General features: G+C 51.3%; 1 protein-coding gene across 5 annotated transcripts in view; it reads right to left on the minus strand.

Moving 5' to 3' along the window:
• Positions 1-3,784: 3,784 nt before the first annotated feature.
• The window catches only part of TBC1D14 (TBC1 domain family member 14), a 107,960-nt gene continuing 94,539 nt past the window's right edge, over positions 3,785-17,205 (minus strand). For all 5 annotated transcript variants that reach the window (XM_055326292.1, XM_055326293.1, XM_055326295.1 and 2 more), the window contains 3 exons: positions 17,073-17,182; positions 7,669-7,927; positions 3,785-4,039 (listed from right to left, as the gene is read on the minus strand). In XM_055326292.1, the coding sequence (XP_055182267.1) occupies positions 3,974-4,039; positions 7,669-7,927; positions 17,073-17,182 (435 nt within the window). In that variant the 3' untranslated portion in view covers positions 3,785-3,973. The remainder of the gene's footprint in view (positions 4,040-7,668; positions 7,928-17,072; positions 17,183-17,205) is intronic.

Here is a 17,205-nt window from a genome sequence, read left to right on the forward strand (position 1 = left end):
CAGGGGAGCAGCAACCTTCTAGAGCAAGCTGGCTGCAGGTGAGGTGGTGCTCACGGAGGGGCTGCAGGTCTCTTGGAAGCACCTGAGGACTTTCAGTGGCGGCGAGCTCCTGCCTGGGTCCCGCCTTGGCTCTGAGGCTTCCTTCTGCCGACCACTGGCTCATCTCAAGGTCCAACTTGGTCCCTGCCCTGGACTAGGGCAGAACCCTGTTCCCTCCCTGGGCCTTTGTGGCAGGCTCCACACTTCAGGTGGTGGTCTCTGAACTGCCGGCCCCCTGGCTTCTCTTGGGAAGACAGTCCACAACCTCTACCCCCACGGCAGGTGCATCCCCAAGGCCCTCCCCGCGCTGCAGTCATGCATGGCTGCGGCCTTCTCAGCAGGCTGGCGCCCTGCACTCAGAAGGGGTTCAGGTGAATGAATCCAGGCCTCGCCCCAAACACCACCCTTGGGAGTTGAGGCCAGGGCGAGAGGAGGAAGGCTTCTAAAGGCCCCAGAGTAAACCTGTTCCCTGGGGAGAGGTCGGGAAGGGCTCAGGAGCCAGCAGGCCTGTGTCTGAACCCCAGCCCTGCGGCTAAGTGGCGGCCGGAACCCTAGCAGATCAGCTGTCCGCGTCACACCTCTGAACAGGGACGGTGTCGGAGCTGCTGTGGAGAGGAATGAGCCCAGTCGCACATCTGAGCCAGGCCTGGTGCGGGTGAGGCAGCCAAGCCCCAGGACACAGCTGCTGTCCAGCACGGCCAACCTCATGGGCCACAGCCTCTCGCAGTAGACCAGGGCTGCCAGGGGATCCCCTTGTGAGAAAGATGGGAGCCCTGTGCCAGGGGCCCAAGACCCGGGTGCAAACACCCTGACCGGAGCTGTGCGGTCTCTGGGGAGGATAGGCCAGGAGACCCGTCACGGAGCGGAGGGTACTGAGTTCCCCAGCATGGGCCTAGGCCTCCTGATGCAGGAGGGGCAGCAGCGCTTGGGCGCACAGTGGAGGAACAGGGACTCCCCAGGGGGACCAGGGGACAGAAGAGGTGGCAGCAGCCCTCAGGGCTCCATGTGGAACCTTCGGGCTGGGACTCAGCAGGCTTCTCCCTGGGCCTCCAGCACTCAGCCCCAACAGCTGGCACAACAGGCACCGGTGACACACGTGACCCCTCGAACCACTCCGTGCTCACAGCCACCATTGTGGGGCAGCAGAGCTGGGGGTAGGGGTGGGGGGCACACGGCCCACGGTCATCACAGGTGCTGGGGGGCTGCCCAGGCCCGGAGCAGGTTCCCAGGAGAGTGAGCAGCCCAGCGGCTGGGGGGAGCTGGGCAGCGGGATGGGTGGCGGCCAGCCTAGCAGACACAGGGTCCCCAAGTGGGAGGTCCCTTCAGCTTGCAAGGGGCACGCTCAACTCCCAAATCCCTCCACCAAATTAACATAACCACCTTTTTTATTTAACTGGGCAAAACCAGTGGGTTTTAAAATAACGCGACACTCAAAGTCACATTTGCCATACTCAGAAGGTGAGAACTTCAATTTCACACCAAACTGCAGCGAACATAAGTAACAATTTTACATGACTTTTATTTAATAAAATCACGTATTTACAATTCAAAAAGTCCTAATCTGATAGACTTTACTAAATAAAATTAAAGGTTAACTGTACAGGCAATTAAAACATGATATGTAGCAAGTATTACCAGGAAGTTTCTATCAGCAAACTATTCAAAATAGTCAAAAACTGAGCAGTTAAAAAGTACCTTTGAAAGTGAACATTGTTTCTAGATGGGCTTTCAGGGGCTGGTGGGGACATGCCTTTGACTAAAGTGCCGATGCACAAGGTCCCGACCCCGAAGTCTGGGAGTCTGACAGTCGGTGGCGTGGGACAGGGGGCGGAAAGTGCAGACCTTAGGGGACACGGCCTTTCGGTTTGCTCCCCCATTTTCCTAAATGATAGCACGAGCCCAAAAGAGGTCGAGCCCAACAGAGGTCGTAACAGAGCAGCACTACCCTGTGCCCTTGGTAGCCCCCCCACGGAAAGGGGCCACACGACCCCAACGCCCGACCGCTGAGGCGGACACAGCAAACCGGCAGGACCCCATGCGTTCCCTGAACATCAGGTCACGCGAACCTCTTGTGAACCAGAGATTTGGTAAATGTTCCAGATTGGCACGGAATCCTGTTTAAAAATTTAATGCATACGTGGTGACGTAAATCCCCAGAGACTTATGTCAAACTGTCCGACAGAAGTGTTAAGGGCTGGGTTTTGAACGTGCGTGACATGCCACGAACGCGGCCCTGGCGGCGTTGCTTCCTGTCCCGACTTAAGAACATCTGTATGTACAGTAAGAAAATATATACACCTTTCAGAACAGAAAGCCTACGTCCAGAAGGACGCTCGGCACGCGTGGGAGGAAGGGCCATGCCCGGGCTCGGCGGGGTGACATTCGGCATGTGGTGGCTGCATGGCAGCGCCTGGATGCGCCAGCCCTCGGTGAAGACGGGATGCCTCCTCCGAGAAGCCAGGAGGGTTGGCGCTTACGGGCTGAGGCAGAACGTGGATCTGAGATGCTCTGCAACCTCCCTGGAAAACTCAGTGGAGAAGACCGGGTGGGGGCAGGGGCGGGGTGACGACACACAAAAGGCCACTCCAGAAAACAGGATGCACGGCCGTGGTGGACAGAGAAAACCTAGAAGAGCAAGCCCACAGACAGGCCCCGACCCCACCCTGCGGGCGCTCCACACATCAACACCCAGAGTGAGTGTCCGGGGGACCCCCCACCCCTGGGGAGGGTGCAGCCAAGGGGTCTCCCGAGCACTCACGGAGACCCACACACGGACAGAGCGGCGCGTGCAAGCAGGTTTCCAGAGTCGCCTGTCCTGGGGGCTCTCCGCTGTGAAACCTATTCATGTCTCCAAATCCGCATGACCAAAGCACTTACAACACAATTGTTAAAGTTAGTCAAGGAAAAATTTGAACAAGAAGGTTGTTGAACCTGGGGGAAAACCAGCTAAAATGGAGAGAGGCCGACAGGACAAACAGTGGGGGCCGACAAGGCTGTCTGTGCGCTGGACTGTGCGGCCCGCTCCTCAGCCCTCACGACAGTCTGCCTGTAAACCAGATGCGTGAGGAGGGAAGCACTGGTTCTCAGGACTAGTCCTGCTATTCGGGTGACAGAGGGGAGAGCAGCATTCGGTGAGAGCAAGGGCACAGGCTGCTCCCGCCGCCCCAGCCTCGGCAGACAGGACGTGCAGGGGTCTGAGCCCGTCTCCTGTCTCGGGCCTCGGGTGCAAGCAGCTTTTCCTGTTCAGGAGACAGAGGGCGCAATCTCAGGGGGCAGAGCAGGGATCCCCCGGAACCTACGTGGCCATTCTCAGCCCTCATGCTGTGATTCTGTCAAGGAGACCATGAGAAAGGCCCACCGAAGGTCGCGTGGAATCCCAAGGAGCCCCGAGCACTCTGAGTGACCGCCCGGTGGGAGCCCATCTCCCGTTCATGCTATCTTTGGTAGGTGGGCTTTAAACACGGGACCTCCAGCCCCAGGAAGATTCTCTCAGTAACTAAATCAAGCACTCCTTCCTCACTCAAGTATGTCAATGGGCCAGTACGCCTCCAAGGCCTCCTAGGTAGCATTTCTCACGCACCCTGGCTAAGGAAGACTGTAATGTACTTTTCATCAGTTGACATAAAAGCATGACAATTTAATTAATTTTTGTGAAAGGGGGAGGAGGATTAGCCACGGCCTTCGTTTTACACCATGCAGACTATGCAGTGTTGGCCGTGGTCAACACCAGCTCATCGTTCCACTGAGCTTCTTAAGGCTAAGCCTTGGTTTAATTCTTTAAAGTTGTTTGTTTTGTTTAAGGCCAACTCCAGTGTTTGGATCAAACATGAAAAGAGCCCATTCCTCTCCACGGTCCGTGTGCCTGCCTGAAACAACGCAGGTGCCACCTGGAGATCTGCTTGCTTCGGGGCCGAGCGCGAGTCTGCCGGTCGTCTCAGTGTCGGAGAGACGGGCTTCCTTTCTCCGTGTCCCGACTGTCTTTCTGCAGTGCGGTCAATACCTGGGGATCATAGAGGAGACGTCCGTGGGTGATCTGCAAACACACTGAACACAGGCCTTGCCAGGCATGGTGACAGGATGCGCAGCCTCCTGGCTGGTCTCTGCCCCCCGCCCCCACTTCTGCTGTTCCCCTGTTCCACCTCTCACACCTACAGCCAGAGCCCTCCTCCTAACGTGGAAATCCAACCGTGCCATCTGTGGCCTAATGTCCCACAACCATGTCCCACTGGCTGCTGTAGAGGCATCAGCACATGGCTGCAAGGCTCTCCTTCCTCAATCTGGCTCCAGCCCCTGTGCTCACCACCACCCAAGCCAGGCTACCCACTCCCAGACAGACGCTGACAAGTGCCCCTGGGCCTTTCCACACAGCTTCTCCCCTGCCTGCCTCTCCTTTTCACCAGCAAACCATGTGTACTTTTAAGACTAACAAACGTGGGCTCTTCTCGAGCCCTCCTGGGCCTTCCAAGAGTGACTGAGTTCCCAACTCTGCTTTCCCAGCTCCTGGCTAACAGTTTTACTTTAAAGACACATCCTCCTCTGACCACTTAAGAACAGGAATGGTGCTAACACGGGCTCTGTTTACTGAACACACAAGAGGGGCACCTCTCCAGGGACCTCATGCACAGCACTTGTCAGCGCACACAAGCTGAGGATGGTTAACACCTCACAGTTAGGCACCTGAGCCACGGACATTTACAGGAGTGGCTGCTCTAACAGCCCGGATGCATTCAGACCTAGGCTGGGTAGAACACAAAACCAAGCAGTAACCTACCAGGTTACCACTATGTCACTTTAACTGAATTACAAATTAGGAAGGGTGAAGAGAAAACACTTTATGTAGGTTTCAGATAAATCGCACAGAAGGGAAGTCCCCTCTCTACCCCTAAGTCAACGGGACTGCTAGGCAAACATACACACTTACTTACCTTGTAAAGCTCTTCAGGGTCTTGACCTAAAGCAGAGCATTTAAGGGGAATGTGTACAGACCACAAGTCTCATGGAGCCTAGCACCGTATAAACTCCTTGAAGCCCACCCTCGCCCCCACCTCCACCCCCACACTCAGGCTTACTCCCATCATGATCCTGTGATCAGAAAATGCCCTTTGATCCAATAACTGCTGAGCTGGTTTTTTTAATTAATTAATTAATTAATTTTTTATTTATTTATTCATGAAAGATACAGAGAGAGAGGCAGAAACCTAGGCAGAGGGAGAAGCAGGCTCCATGCAGGAAGCCCGATGTGGGACTCAATCATGGGACTCGATCCTGGAACTCCAGGATCAAGCCCTGTGTCAAAGACACATGCTTAACCGCTGAGCAACCCAGGCGTCCCTCTGAGCTGGTTTTAACCAAACCTTTTATCTTGTCCCTAAAACACAAGGGAAACAACAGGCCTGGGTTTACCCCTGCCCTGAGTGCCTGCGTGGGGGACATGTGGGGTGGGAAGACCAGCGACAAGGAGAGGCAGGTCAGCGGACAGGAGACCACACATGAAATCACGGTGGTAACCAAGCTACGTGTGGTACAAAGGCTGTCAGGAAAGGCCGTGGCCCTGCAGCGACTTCAGAAAATCCCCCCTAAGCAAGTGAATCATGGAACTCACAGCACGCCCTCGCACACAGGCAAACTTCAGAGGCATGCCACCCCAGGCAGTCACCTTCTTGAAACTCTTAGTAATTCTGGACAGTGGGTCCTGGATTTTCATCTTGTATTGTCCATTGGTTTCTCAACCAGAGAAAGGCTCTTTCTCCCTCTTGCCAGATCTCTAATAGTTATATAGCCATTCCTATTTACACATGGACTGAATTTTTTAAGTTTTATTAAGATAGAACTCCTTACCATATAATTTGTCCATTTAGAGTGTACAGTTCAGTGGATTTTAGTGTATGCATCGATGTGAGCTACATTACCATGGTCTGTTTCAGAGCACCTTCACGCTTCGAGAAGAACCCTGTAACCTGTAGCTCCACCCTCCCTCCTGGCCCCATCTCGCCCACGGCCTGACAACCATTTGCTGACCTCCTGTCTCAAAAGATAACCCTGTTCTGGACTTGCCTACAGATGGAATCACAGAGCACATGGTCTTTAGTGTCTGGCTTTGTTACTTCACAGGGTGTTCCCAAGGGTCATCTGTGTTGTAGTATGTGTCGGGATGTCATTCCCTTTTATCAACAGAATGTATTTTTAATATTTCAGAAATGCAAATCCTATCACCCAAGCACAAAACAGTGCCTCTTCTCCCTATCCTAGTATTACCCAAGGTCCCAGACAGCAGCCGTGCTTCTTCCCCAAAGACCCAGACAGGGAGGGAGTCGGCCAGCCAGAGAGAGCACCATGGAACAGGACAGGAAGGGCCAGCCCCAGGGCCAGGATAAAGGGCTCAGGTGAGTGAGGACTCTCTGGTTCATGAATGCACTGAACTGGACATGCTATGTAAATTACATCTCAATAAAGCTGCTACTGTGATAAAAATGGAGAGGCTGCGAGAGAGATACAGCCTAATGGCCTATGAAGTACTCATATCTAACAGTCACCTTACGGGAAACAAAGTTTTGGAGACCACATTAACACCACCACCAGGATATAACCACAAGATCCAGACTCAGGAGACGCTGTAGGACAAAGAACTGTGTCTTCAATAAATAGAGAACAAGGGATACAAGGAGAGATCAAGTGATCTATATATTTAAAAGAGACTAAAAGGATCTTTCCATTAACGACAGTGTGAACCTTATTTGGATCTTGATTCAAACAAACTATAAAGCCACTGACACTTGAGACAAGTTTGAAACCACCTGCATATTTGACAAGGGCATGGGGTCTGTTATCTATTTTACTCTATAGTAGTATGATTTAAACTCTCTCACTAATAAAAAAGGTCGGCAAGGGATAAGCTATTTAGCATATACAGGAGAGTATAAGCCTCCATGGTCTCCAACCATGACCTGATGCCAGACAAGCTCTGAGCCTAAACGGGGTCACAAAGCAAGCCTTGATTTTTGCTTTTTTTTTGTACCACAAAGACTTGGAACCAGAAACACTGGCCAATCCCACAGGGGACAAACCCTAGGCAGGACATCCAGAGGAGATGAAAAGAATCTAGAAGAAGCAGGCCCAGGCTAGACTCACTCCCACACCATCAGCTGGGCTGCTGCTACCCTGACTTAGCCAGCAGAGGGCCAGCCCAACATTTCCCTGGGAAAGCCTTCCTCCAGCCCTCCAGCGACCTCCCTCCGTGGGTCTACTTTATCAGTGATGGGGGACAATCTCCCCACCCTGCCCCAGGGCAAGCAGGGGGCAGGGAGGGGTGCTTAGTCTACAAAACACCTTCTGACCTGTGGACAGCACAGGGATGGCAAGTGAGAAACCCTGACCTCCCAATGCCACTGCAGGATGGGTGGGGAGGCTTCTGTTACCCTCCCTCCATCTAAGGGACACTCAGAGAAGGAAGGACTGCCCAAGACTGCGTGCCAGAGCCAAGCCTCAAACCCAGGCTCCTGGCTCCCAGTCCAAGAAGGACTTTATTTAGAGAGGGCTCTTTTCTCAAAAGCCACTTGGAGAACTAATTCTCAGTCATGCTACCAAGCCAGGCCACTCCACAGGGAAAGAGGGAACAAAAGATCCATTTACCTGAGCCCACTTCCGGTTTCGACTCTGCATCTGAATGGTTGCTATGGAAGCAAACACCTCCTCTGCAGGCAGGTCCTCTGGGAGCCTTGTCAGGAACTGGGCTATGTGAATGAAGTCCATCTTGGTCAGGATGTCCTCAAACAGCTTCAGGATGCCCAGGGCCGTCCGGAACAGAAACCCTTCCCCATCACGACAGAACACATCCCATATGCGACAGGCCAGATCAAGGGGCAAAGACTTACTATACAAGGTAAAAATCCTGGAAAAAAAGTTTGAGTTTTTCAGGTTTGGGATGGCACAAAGAGCTCTGAATTCAGGTGTAATCCAGAAAAATGCTCTTAGTTACTTTCATACTTAAGACACACAGGTTGGGGGGTGGGTTGGGGGGTGGGCAGGCAGGAAGCCTGCATTCATTCTGAAGGCCAATTTTATAAAAAGGCATTATCAGCTTTCACACAGAATCCCAAACACTGTGCAATTTCTGAGTTGCTGATTCTGTTTACATCCATATGCAACAAATATTTACCGAGACTCTACCATGTGCTTACGCTGTAGTAGGTGTGGGACACAAGGTTAATAAGGCGGACAAAAAATTTAAATAAAATAAATAAAATAAATAAAATAAAATAAAATAAAATAAAATAAAATAAAATAAAATAAAATAAAATAAATAAAATAAAATAAAATAAAATAAAAAATAATAAAATAAAATAAAATAAAATAAAATAAAATAAAATAAATAAATAAAATAAATAAATAAAATAAAATAAAATAAAATAAAATAAATAAAATAAATAAAATAAAATAAAAAATAAAATAAAATAAAATAAAATAAAATAAAAAATAAAATAAAAAATAAAATAAAATAAAATAAAAAATAAAATAATAAAATAAATAAAATAAAATAAATAAAATAAATAATAAAATAAAATAAAATAAATAATAAAATTAAATTAAATTAAATTAAATTAAAATAAGGCGGACAGACCTTAGAGTCTGAGAGGAATAAAAACAGTCAACAGAATGTACTCAGTGTACGCAGGTACACCTCACTTCTAAAGAGTACAGCATACTTTTCTCCCACAATGGGTCTGCAAAGGAACAAAGCAAAACTGTCCAAATAAATGTGAATGTAGATTATAAGAAACTGATCTATTTAACAATGCAATCAGATGAAAAAATGAAATGCGGATATGCACTATCTTAAAATGTGATAATCAGCATCCAAACTACCAAACGAACACAATCTTGGGTGATTGAGTATATCAGCAGGTTTAAGCATTTTTTTTAAGATTTTATTTATTTATTCATGAGAGACACAGAGAAAAAGAGGCAGAGACACAGGGAGAGGGAGAAGTAGGCTCCATGCAGGGAGCCCGATGTGGGACTTAATCCAGGGACTCCAGGATCACACTCTGAGCCAAAGGCAGATGCCTAACCGCTGAGCCACCCAGGCATCTCCAGGTTTAAGCATTTCTAATCTGGAACGTGCCTGTGTCACAAAGTGAGGCAAAGCCAGGCTGGGACAAAGGCCAAACTAATTCTCTGTGAACCCATGCTCCTTCCTCGACTGTGAAGCACAGCCTGGATGCCGTCCTCAGGGTGTCTGCTGACCCCCAGACCCGCCAGATGCTCCCTCTGCCCCTGGTGCTGATCATAACGTGTGTTTGCTCTGGTCCTCCCCATGGAGATGCTCCAGAGCAGGGACCCTGGCCAACTCCTTCCACCACAGCATCCAGCACAATACCTGGTATCTCTGCCGAGGAAGTAGATGGGTGGACACGCTGCCACTTGGCTCTAGGTGTCCTAGATGTTAGTGGCTCTCACCATGTCCTCACTAGTGGCAGTGCTCACTAGAAGTGGGGCTTCTCCATTGCTGGGGGACATCCCCATCCCTCCTGGAGGAAGAACACCCATCCACAGTTTCACTACTACCCTAGTGCTTGCACCAGCCCTAGGGACACATGGGGCCTGTGAAGGCACCTGGACTCAGACGATGGACTCTGATGCTGGGGCTGGACTGGGTCAGGAGGTAATGTCATCCAACCTTCAACAAACAGCAGGACTCCCAGCTTAGCAGGACTCCCAGCTTCCTGTAATAGATGCCACCATACTGGGCAATGTGCTCACGAGGCTCCTGTCTGCACTGAACTCCAGACTCTCACCTGGCAGTGTGCTCCGTCCCAAAAACAGCCTTTCCGCCAGGACCCAGAGGGACATTTAACACAATCAAAAGCACATGTTCAACACAGCATGCTAGTTAAGACCCCAAGACATGCAAGGCTATCAAACTCCAGTAAGACACTTAAGGAAGGCAAACCAGTTTAGATTTCATTCAACTCAGGTGATGAAGTAGCGAGACAAATGCCAAAACCCCTGTCATAAAAACAACAGCTGACCTTAAACTGAGGCCCCACTATGTGCTGCGTACCACACGGGGCACACCAGGAGCACACCTAATTCAATAGCTAGGACCACTTTGGGAGGCGAGTTCTCTTCACTCACCTTACCTGAGGGAATGGAGTCCCCGGTGCTGCCACCCATACGTTACTGACAATATATAAAACATGAAAAAGAACTAACCAGCCCATGATGCTATCTCCCACCTGCCAGCTCATCCATGGAAAGCAAACCCTTAACCTCTTAAAAGCAGAGTCTCACGTAAAAAACAATCAGAAAACAGACAAAGCTATAGCAAAGGAGAGAGAAACAAGAGAAATGGCGGTGATGTGAAACTCTCGGGTTCAGTTTCACGTATGCATCTCCACAAATTACTTCAGACGTCCTGAACTCTGTAAAGTTAAAAACGCCAGTCAATGCCTACCACGCACCCCTGCTCCATCCTCACATCCATCCGAGGCACCTACTGTTTCTCCATGAGGCAAGTGCCCAGACCTGAGCCCTTCTGATGCCAAGCAGCCAACGCACCCATCAAAAATACCTTCTGAAGCCTACTGCCACATGCTCATCACTGTTCTGAGGGGACGAGCGTACGTGGCATCCAACGAAATGGACCAAGCTCCTGCCCTCCAGAGCAGAGGGGATAAATAAAGTGCACGATAGGTCAGATGGTGACAGGCACAAGCAGGGAGAGGAGGCAGGGCTGCCAGCCTGGATGTGCATGACGTGTGCACACATGCACACACACACACTCTTCGAAAGAGGATGGTCTAGGAAGACTGTGTCACTGTGAAGTGACATTTCCATAAGGCCCTGAAAAAGAGGCTGCAAGCCAAGGGCAGAGGTCGAGACAGCATCCAGCCACAGGAAGCAGGGAGCTCCCAAACTCCGAGGCAGCAGTGAACCTGGCACAGCCAAGAAAGAACATGAACCCACTGGGCTAAAGGCAAAAAGAGCGGAGGACAGAATACACGAGGATGCCTGTGGAGACCAGGCCCAGCACGCATGGGCCTCATAGACTGCTGTAAGGTCCTTAGGTTTTATTCTACATGCAGTGGAAAACTGGTGGAGGGCTGGCCAGAGGAGGGTCCCATCCACTTCATAGGACAGCCACCCCAGACGTGGCCAGAGCAGAGGGACGCTGGATTCCGAGGTGGACTAATCTCAGGGGAAATGCAACAGAGTCATCATGGTGTCTAAAAGTCAGACATCCAAGTGGCTACATGAACTCATCATCTGTTTATGACCTGGAGATCGGGGAGGGCTCTGGGCTGGCAACAGTCTGTGTTGATGGTACCAGAGGCAGTACCCCAAGATCAGAGAGGGGAGAATGGCAATCGCTGAACGGATCACCGATATGTACTTCATTACAAAGTAAGCTTGACCACGCTTCTATTATCTACCGTTTCGTGGACCAATGTGGAATTGTAAGGCCTCGAATGTTAGCTCTTAAATAAAATGTGCCTTTTATTTATTTACTTTTTAAGATTTTATTTACCTATCTGAGAGAGAGAGAGAGAGAGAGAGAGAGAGAGAGAGAGAAAGAGAGTTTATTCACATAGTGGGGTGGGGGGCAAAGGGAGAGGGAGAAGCAGGCACCCCTCTGAGCAGGGAGCCAGATGTAAGGCTAGATCCCAGGACCCCGGGATCCTGGTCTGAGCAGAAGGCAGATGTTTAACCTATGGAGCCACCCAGCCACCCCTAAAATATGCCTTTTAAAGAAAACATTTTGGGGGGCTCCTGGGGGGCTCCGTAGGTTAAGCGTTTGACCTCAGCTCAGGGCATGATCTCAGGGTCCTGGGAACAAGCCCTACACAGGGTTCCCTACTCAGCGAAGAGCCTGCTTGTCCCTCTGCCCCTCCCCCAGCTCACATGTGCACGTGCTGTCAAATAAATTCTTAAAAAACAAGTAAGTAAAGAAAACAGAACATTTTTTTAAAGGCCCTCCCACTCCTGGAAGGCCATTTCCTGGACCTTGGGCTCAGTGGGCTTCCCACTCGGTGCTGGCACTGTGCCTTCATCTGTCCCAGCAGTCACTGGTGGGCCCACATTGTCCCTAAGACAGCACAGTCCTGGCACCAGGCAGCTCCTCCACACCTAGCCCTGCGATTGCCACCCGGACCCTGCCATCTGCCTCTTCACTGCTCCCTCTAAGCCCGTAGATTCTGCAGGCTTTCAGCAACCAGGGCTCACCCCTCGCCCCCTCGGGAGCCAAGGGTCACACTGCTCTGTCCCCTCCTGCTCTGAGACAGACATCTCTGGCACCTCCCCCTCCTCCAACCCTCCTCCCAGCAGCACTGCTCACACAGAGAAGGGCCTCCTGCCCCTCCTCACCTCCCCCTTCACTGGAGACCACTTCTGAGCCCACACTTTCAGATACTTGCCTGCATTTTAAACCCCCTTAGATTAACCTCCACTGTGAAGAGGACACTGGACCGCTCATCCTCTGCTCTCCTCCAGTTGTTTATGCAGGCACCACGCACACAGCTGAAGAGGGCCCTCAGCAACCTTGCCACCAGGCTCTGCCCTGGTCCCGAAGCAGCCCTGGGACCGGGATGGGGATGGCTCCCACCAGGACAGCAGGAACAAGAGGGCTCCCCTCTGCACAGGGGCCCCTAGCCCTTCCCATTTCCAGCCCTTCACTTTCGCAGCCGGTGCACTTGGCTTCCTCCTGTCAGACTCATGAGTGCGGGAGAGCAGGGCCCAAGGGCCTGCCCAGGAGTCTGCGGGGTTCTCCTCCTGGAAGCAAGAGAGAATTCAAGGCTGCTTCTTCCCTGGACCACTGTGCGTTTTTGCACTTTACAACAAAAATGGTAACTTCGGGTACAAATTCAACTAATGCAAAATAATGTATTTCTACGTTGAGGAATGAAAGAAGTGGCTACGGGCTTACAAAAGATACCAAACATGGCTTGCTTGCATCCGTTTCCCCCATGACGTGTGTGGGAGCACAGGTTGGATTCTTCCTGCCAAGCCCTCCCAGCTTCCAGAAAACATCTTTATCTGGATGTCTGTTCTAACTGCTTGTTTGAGCCTGCACGAAAGTGTGAGGGGGTTCAGGAAGGGGGAGCAGGGGGCTCCACTACTCCCAAAGCCTTCACGGAGGCCAAGGCTCATTCTCAGAAACCAGCCCTCCCTTGATCTACTCCCTGAGCAGGTAACAGCTGATGGGAGCACCGGCATCCATGCTGAGTGCTATTTTTATACAATCTACTAGGCTTATCCAATTTCTCCTCACAGCATCTCGAGGGCATCTAATCATCTCCACTTTACAGACGAGGAAACGGCAAATAAAGGGAGGCTGTGGGAAGTGGATTAGAGCCGGAGATGGAGGCACCATCCAGCAGCCTTCCCTGTGGAGAAGCCACAGTCGGAGACTTGGACCTTCAGGGCCTGACACAAATTCCCAGCTGTGCCCACCGTTTCCCAGGTTATAAGCCTCTGCCCCCAGAGCTGGTCTAGGAAGTGCCCCTGAGCCCCTTCCTTGCCTGTGTGCTCCTGTGTTCCTAACAGAGACAAGCAGTTACATTAGACACCGCCAAGTAAGATGATTAGAGTTTGTGAGGATGAAGAAAACCTTTAAATTCCAAATAGGAACTACATTCATTAAAGACTCAGTCTCAACTCAGTTATTAAGTCCAGCCCCCATCCCCACCCTAGAAGCAGTGAGATCCACCTCTGTGTCCCCAGAGTACTCTCTGGTGGGCACCCCCACCCCACCCCCAGCAGGCCCAGCACAGGAGCCCCAGCACCACAACGCAGGCCCTTCCTGCAAGAGGCTTCCCACCACGGGCTCACAGTCCTCCTCGTCCTTCCACGCACGCATACACCAAGGCCCTGGTGTGCACCAGACTCAGGCCCCTGCTCTTGAGGAGCTCATGGGTGGACCTGTCACCTCAAACTCAAAACCTACAAATGAAATGAGTGCAAGATGCCACAGAAACTGCAATCTGCTAACCATACCTCACCCTGAACTCCTTCAAGGCAGAGATTCAGTGTTAATGCTGGGATCTCCTATGACCCCCCCTCCCCCGACACTAATAATGACATGGAAGGTACTGCTGGATTCTTTTACTAATACAAGATCATTTACTCCAAAACCCGTTCACACCTCCAGATAATTCTGCCCTTCTACAGCAAGGGGAAGACCCCTTTTTCCAGAAAGGCAGCACTGGCAGGAAAACTCATTCTCACCCGGGAGATCTCTGCATCAATGTTCCCCAGCACCTGAGCACACCTTTGGCTGGATTCTGTGTAATTTAAACCCAGGAACAGATGCATTCCCTGATCTAGGACTTGGAGCTGCACATGGGGCCAGAGACAGGTGACCCAGAGGACACTGACAAAGTTCAGCCCATGACCAGAAGGGCAAGAAACAGAAGCTGCCCTCAAAGGTCAGTGTTGTGATAGAGGTAAGCAGAAGGCACGGCGGTGGTGGGGAGAGACCAGAGCATTCTGGAGGAGTAACTCTCCAGCTGTGCTGGGTAATGGCCAATAAAGCTATAAAGCAATAATCCATGGGGCAGAGAAACTGTCCTGCGAATGAAGCTGGAGTGATTCCCAGCTGGCCTCTGGTGGGTGGAAAGGAGGCAGGAAAGGAGATTTTGTCATCTTCGTGCCCTCAAAGCTCACTCAGGACACTCAGCCAGCCAAGGCACACAGGGTGGGTGCAAGAGGCTCAACCCTCTGACACTGGGTAGGAACGAGAGGCTTCGTCCTCAGGCAGTTGGTAAACAGAAGCCTAAGCCCTACCTTGTCTTAAGGAACCCATGCACTGTGCAGGTCCACCCGGCACAAACAATTCCAAGGCAGCGCCCTGCTAAAGGTGAGGATGAGGCTCTGGGGAAGGTGGTGGAACAGAGTGAAAAAGCAAAGGCTCTGGCATCTGACCAACCTGGCCTGCCTGCTCACTCCAGGTATGACTGGGCAGGGTCCCACTCAATCAGCAGCCTCCCCTGTGCTAAGAGGTATTTACACCTGCTGCAGACACTGTGAAGACAAAACTAGCAACGAGTGTCTCTGCAATGTCAGCTTCCAGGGCAGGTCCTGAGCACGCCGTGTTCTGTCCCTGGCTTCCTCGCCACTGCCTGGAGTGCCCTCTGGGACAGGCCCCAAACACCTCCACGGGGCACTGAAGACAGCTCAGCCGAGCATCTTTGGCAGTGGCCACCTCACAGCCTGCCGTTCACTACTCCTGAGTGACATCAATTCCTGTGGCTGCAGCTCCAAGCTCCAAACCCTCACTCCCGGGAGGTCTTCAGTAGACCTATAACAGTCTCAAGGTTTAGGAGAAAAGCAACAAATGACAAGAATCCTGGAGGTTCATTCCTAAGGTTGCAGTCAAGTCTGCTTTATTTAGGGACTGGGCCTCGTTTCAGATCAAAGATCAAAAACGGCCTCCAAATGTGTTCCTAGCAGTTTTAGATTCACTGTACACAGAAGTGTTGAAGCCCAAATGGGCCTTTTGGCCAAGTGGCATCTTTTTTCCTGCAGAGCCCCTCCATAAGCCAGGCGACAGCGACTGGGGGTGTCACCTTATAAAGCCCTACAAGGTTAATCATAATCACTGCAGGGGACAGGGGAGCAAACGTGCTCAGAGAGGGTTAAAGCCCACCACTAAGGCCATGAGGCATGTAGGAGGAGAGGCTGGACCAGGCCTAAGGGTTCCAGAACCATCTCCTCCCACTATCCCTCCACAACTCTGCCCCTAAACACCAGTATTCTCTGCAGTGACAGCCCACCCCTTCCTCAGCATGAAGATGTGCCTGGCCTACTGTTCTGCCCAGAACTCTCTAAAGCCTCCTATCTGTATGTCTACTTAGATGTCCAGCAGGTACCTCAAAATCACTGAGTCCCAAATCAAATCCATGAACAATGCTGCCAAACCTGCAAGCCCCTCTCCAGCCAGACACTTGAGCGCAGATGATTCTGGGCCTTCCCTCACACGACTGCAAACTGTCTCCAGGTCCCGCAGCTCCCCTCTCTCCAGCCTCTCTGCTCCCCACCATCCACCTGCTCCCAAGCCTCAGTTCAAGCCCTGCTCTTCTGGCCTTCACTTGTCCCGGTCTCTAGGCTCCCCTGGCTCCCAAGTAACCTAAAGCTCACTTCTAGATACAACCTGCCTTCATCCTCACCCTGAGCAAAAGCCTGCAACCATTCCTTCGGCCCCTGCAATCTTGCCCAACCTCCCTGGCATGGGACCTAAGTCACATACGATTTGGCCCCCTGGCCTCCCACTTGCCTTTCTCACCCTTTACGTTAGGCTCCAGCATCACCAAACTGACTGCTACAGCCCTGCTAACTCTGGACCACCACATGTTCACATCATGCCTCGGCTCAAATTCCTGGGTCACCTCTGTGTACTCTAACCCCTTAGCTGGGGTCCAGGGCTCTGTCCGTCTTCCCTGCAGACAGAGCTCCTGACAGGCAAGCACCATGTCCTGCTTCCCACTCATCACTAGGATCCTAGCAGAGGGCTCAGCATAGACCCGGTATGTAGTGGCATCTCAATTAAGGGATAAATGGCACTCAGAAAACAAATAGGTCCAGGACACTGTTTTTCTCCTTGAGGGAGTAAGAAGGCTAGTGACAGTCACAGATGATAATAAAACAGGCCTAACAGGGCCCAGATGACTAACCGTGCAGGAGCTTGAAGAGCTGAGGGCATTGCAAACGCAGGGCAGTGGGGAAGACTCTAAAACAGGATGTGGGAGGGAGTTAAGCTGAGCCCAGAAAGCTGGCAGTGAGGACATGAAAAACAGGGAGATGAGAAAACACACAGAAAATTCGATCTTGGGATCCCTGGGTGGCGCAGCGGTTTAGCGCCTGCCTTTGGCCCAGGGCGCAATCCTGGAGACCCGGGATCGAATCCCACATCGGGCTCCCGGTGCATGGAGCCTGCTTCTCCCTCTGCCTGTGTCTCTGCCTCTCTCTCTCACTGTGTGCCTATCATAAATAAATTAAAAAAAAAAACTTAAAAAAAAAAAAAGAAAATTCGATCTTACCAATCAATTAGGTAGATGTCTGGAGTTAGGTTGTTTTTCTTAAAATGAGCAAATAATTTCGGCAAATTTTCTTCAAAGAATACCTCAAATGCAGCAAAATACGTCAACATCTGGGGAGATAATGTGAGACATA

Source organism: Nyctereutes procyonoides, unplaced genomic scaffold (genome assembly GCF_905146905.1).
Source record: "Nyctereutes procyonoides isolate TBG_1078 unplaced genomic scaffold, NYPRO_anot_genome, whole genome shotgun sequence".
NCBI lineage: Eukaryota > Metazoa > Chordata > Mammalia > Carnivora > Canidae > Nyctereutes > Nyctereutes procyonoides.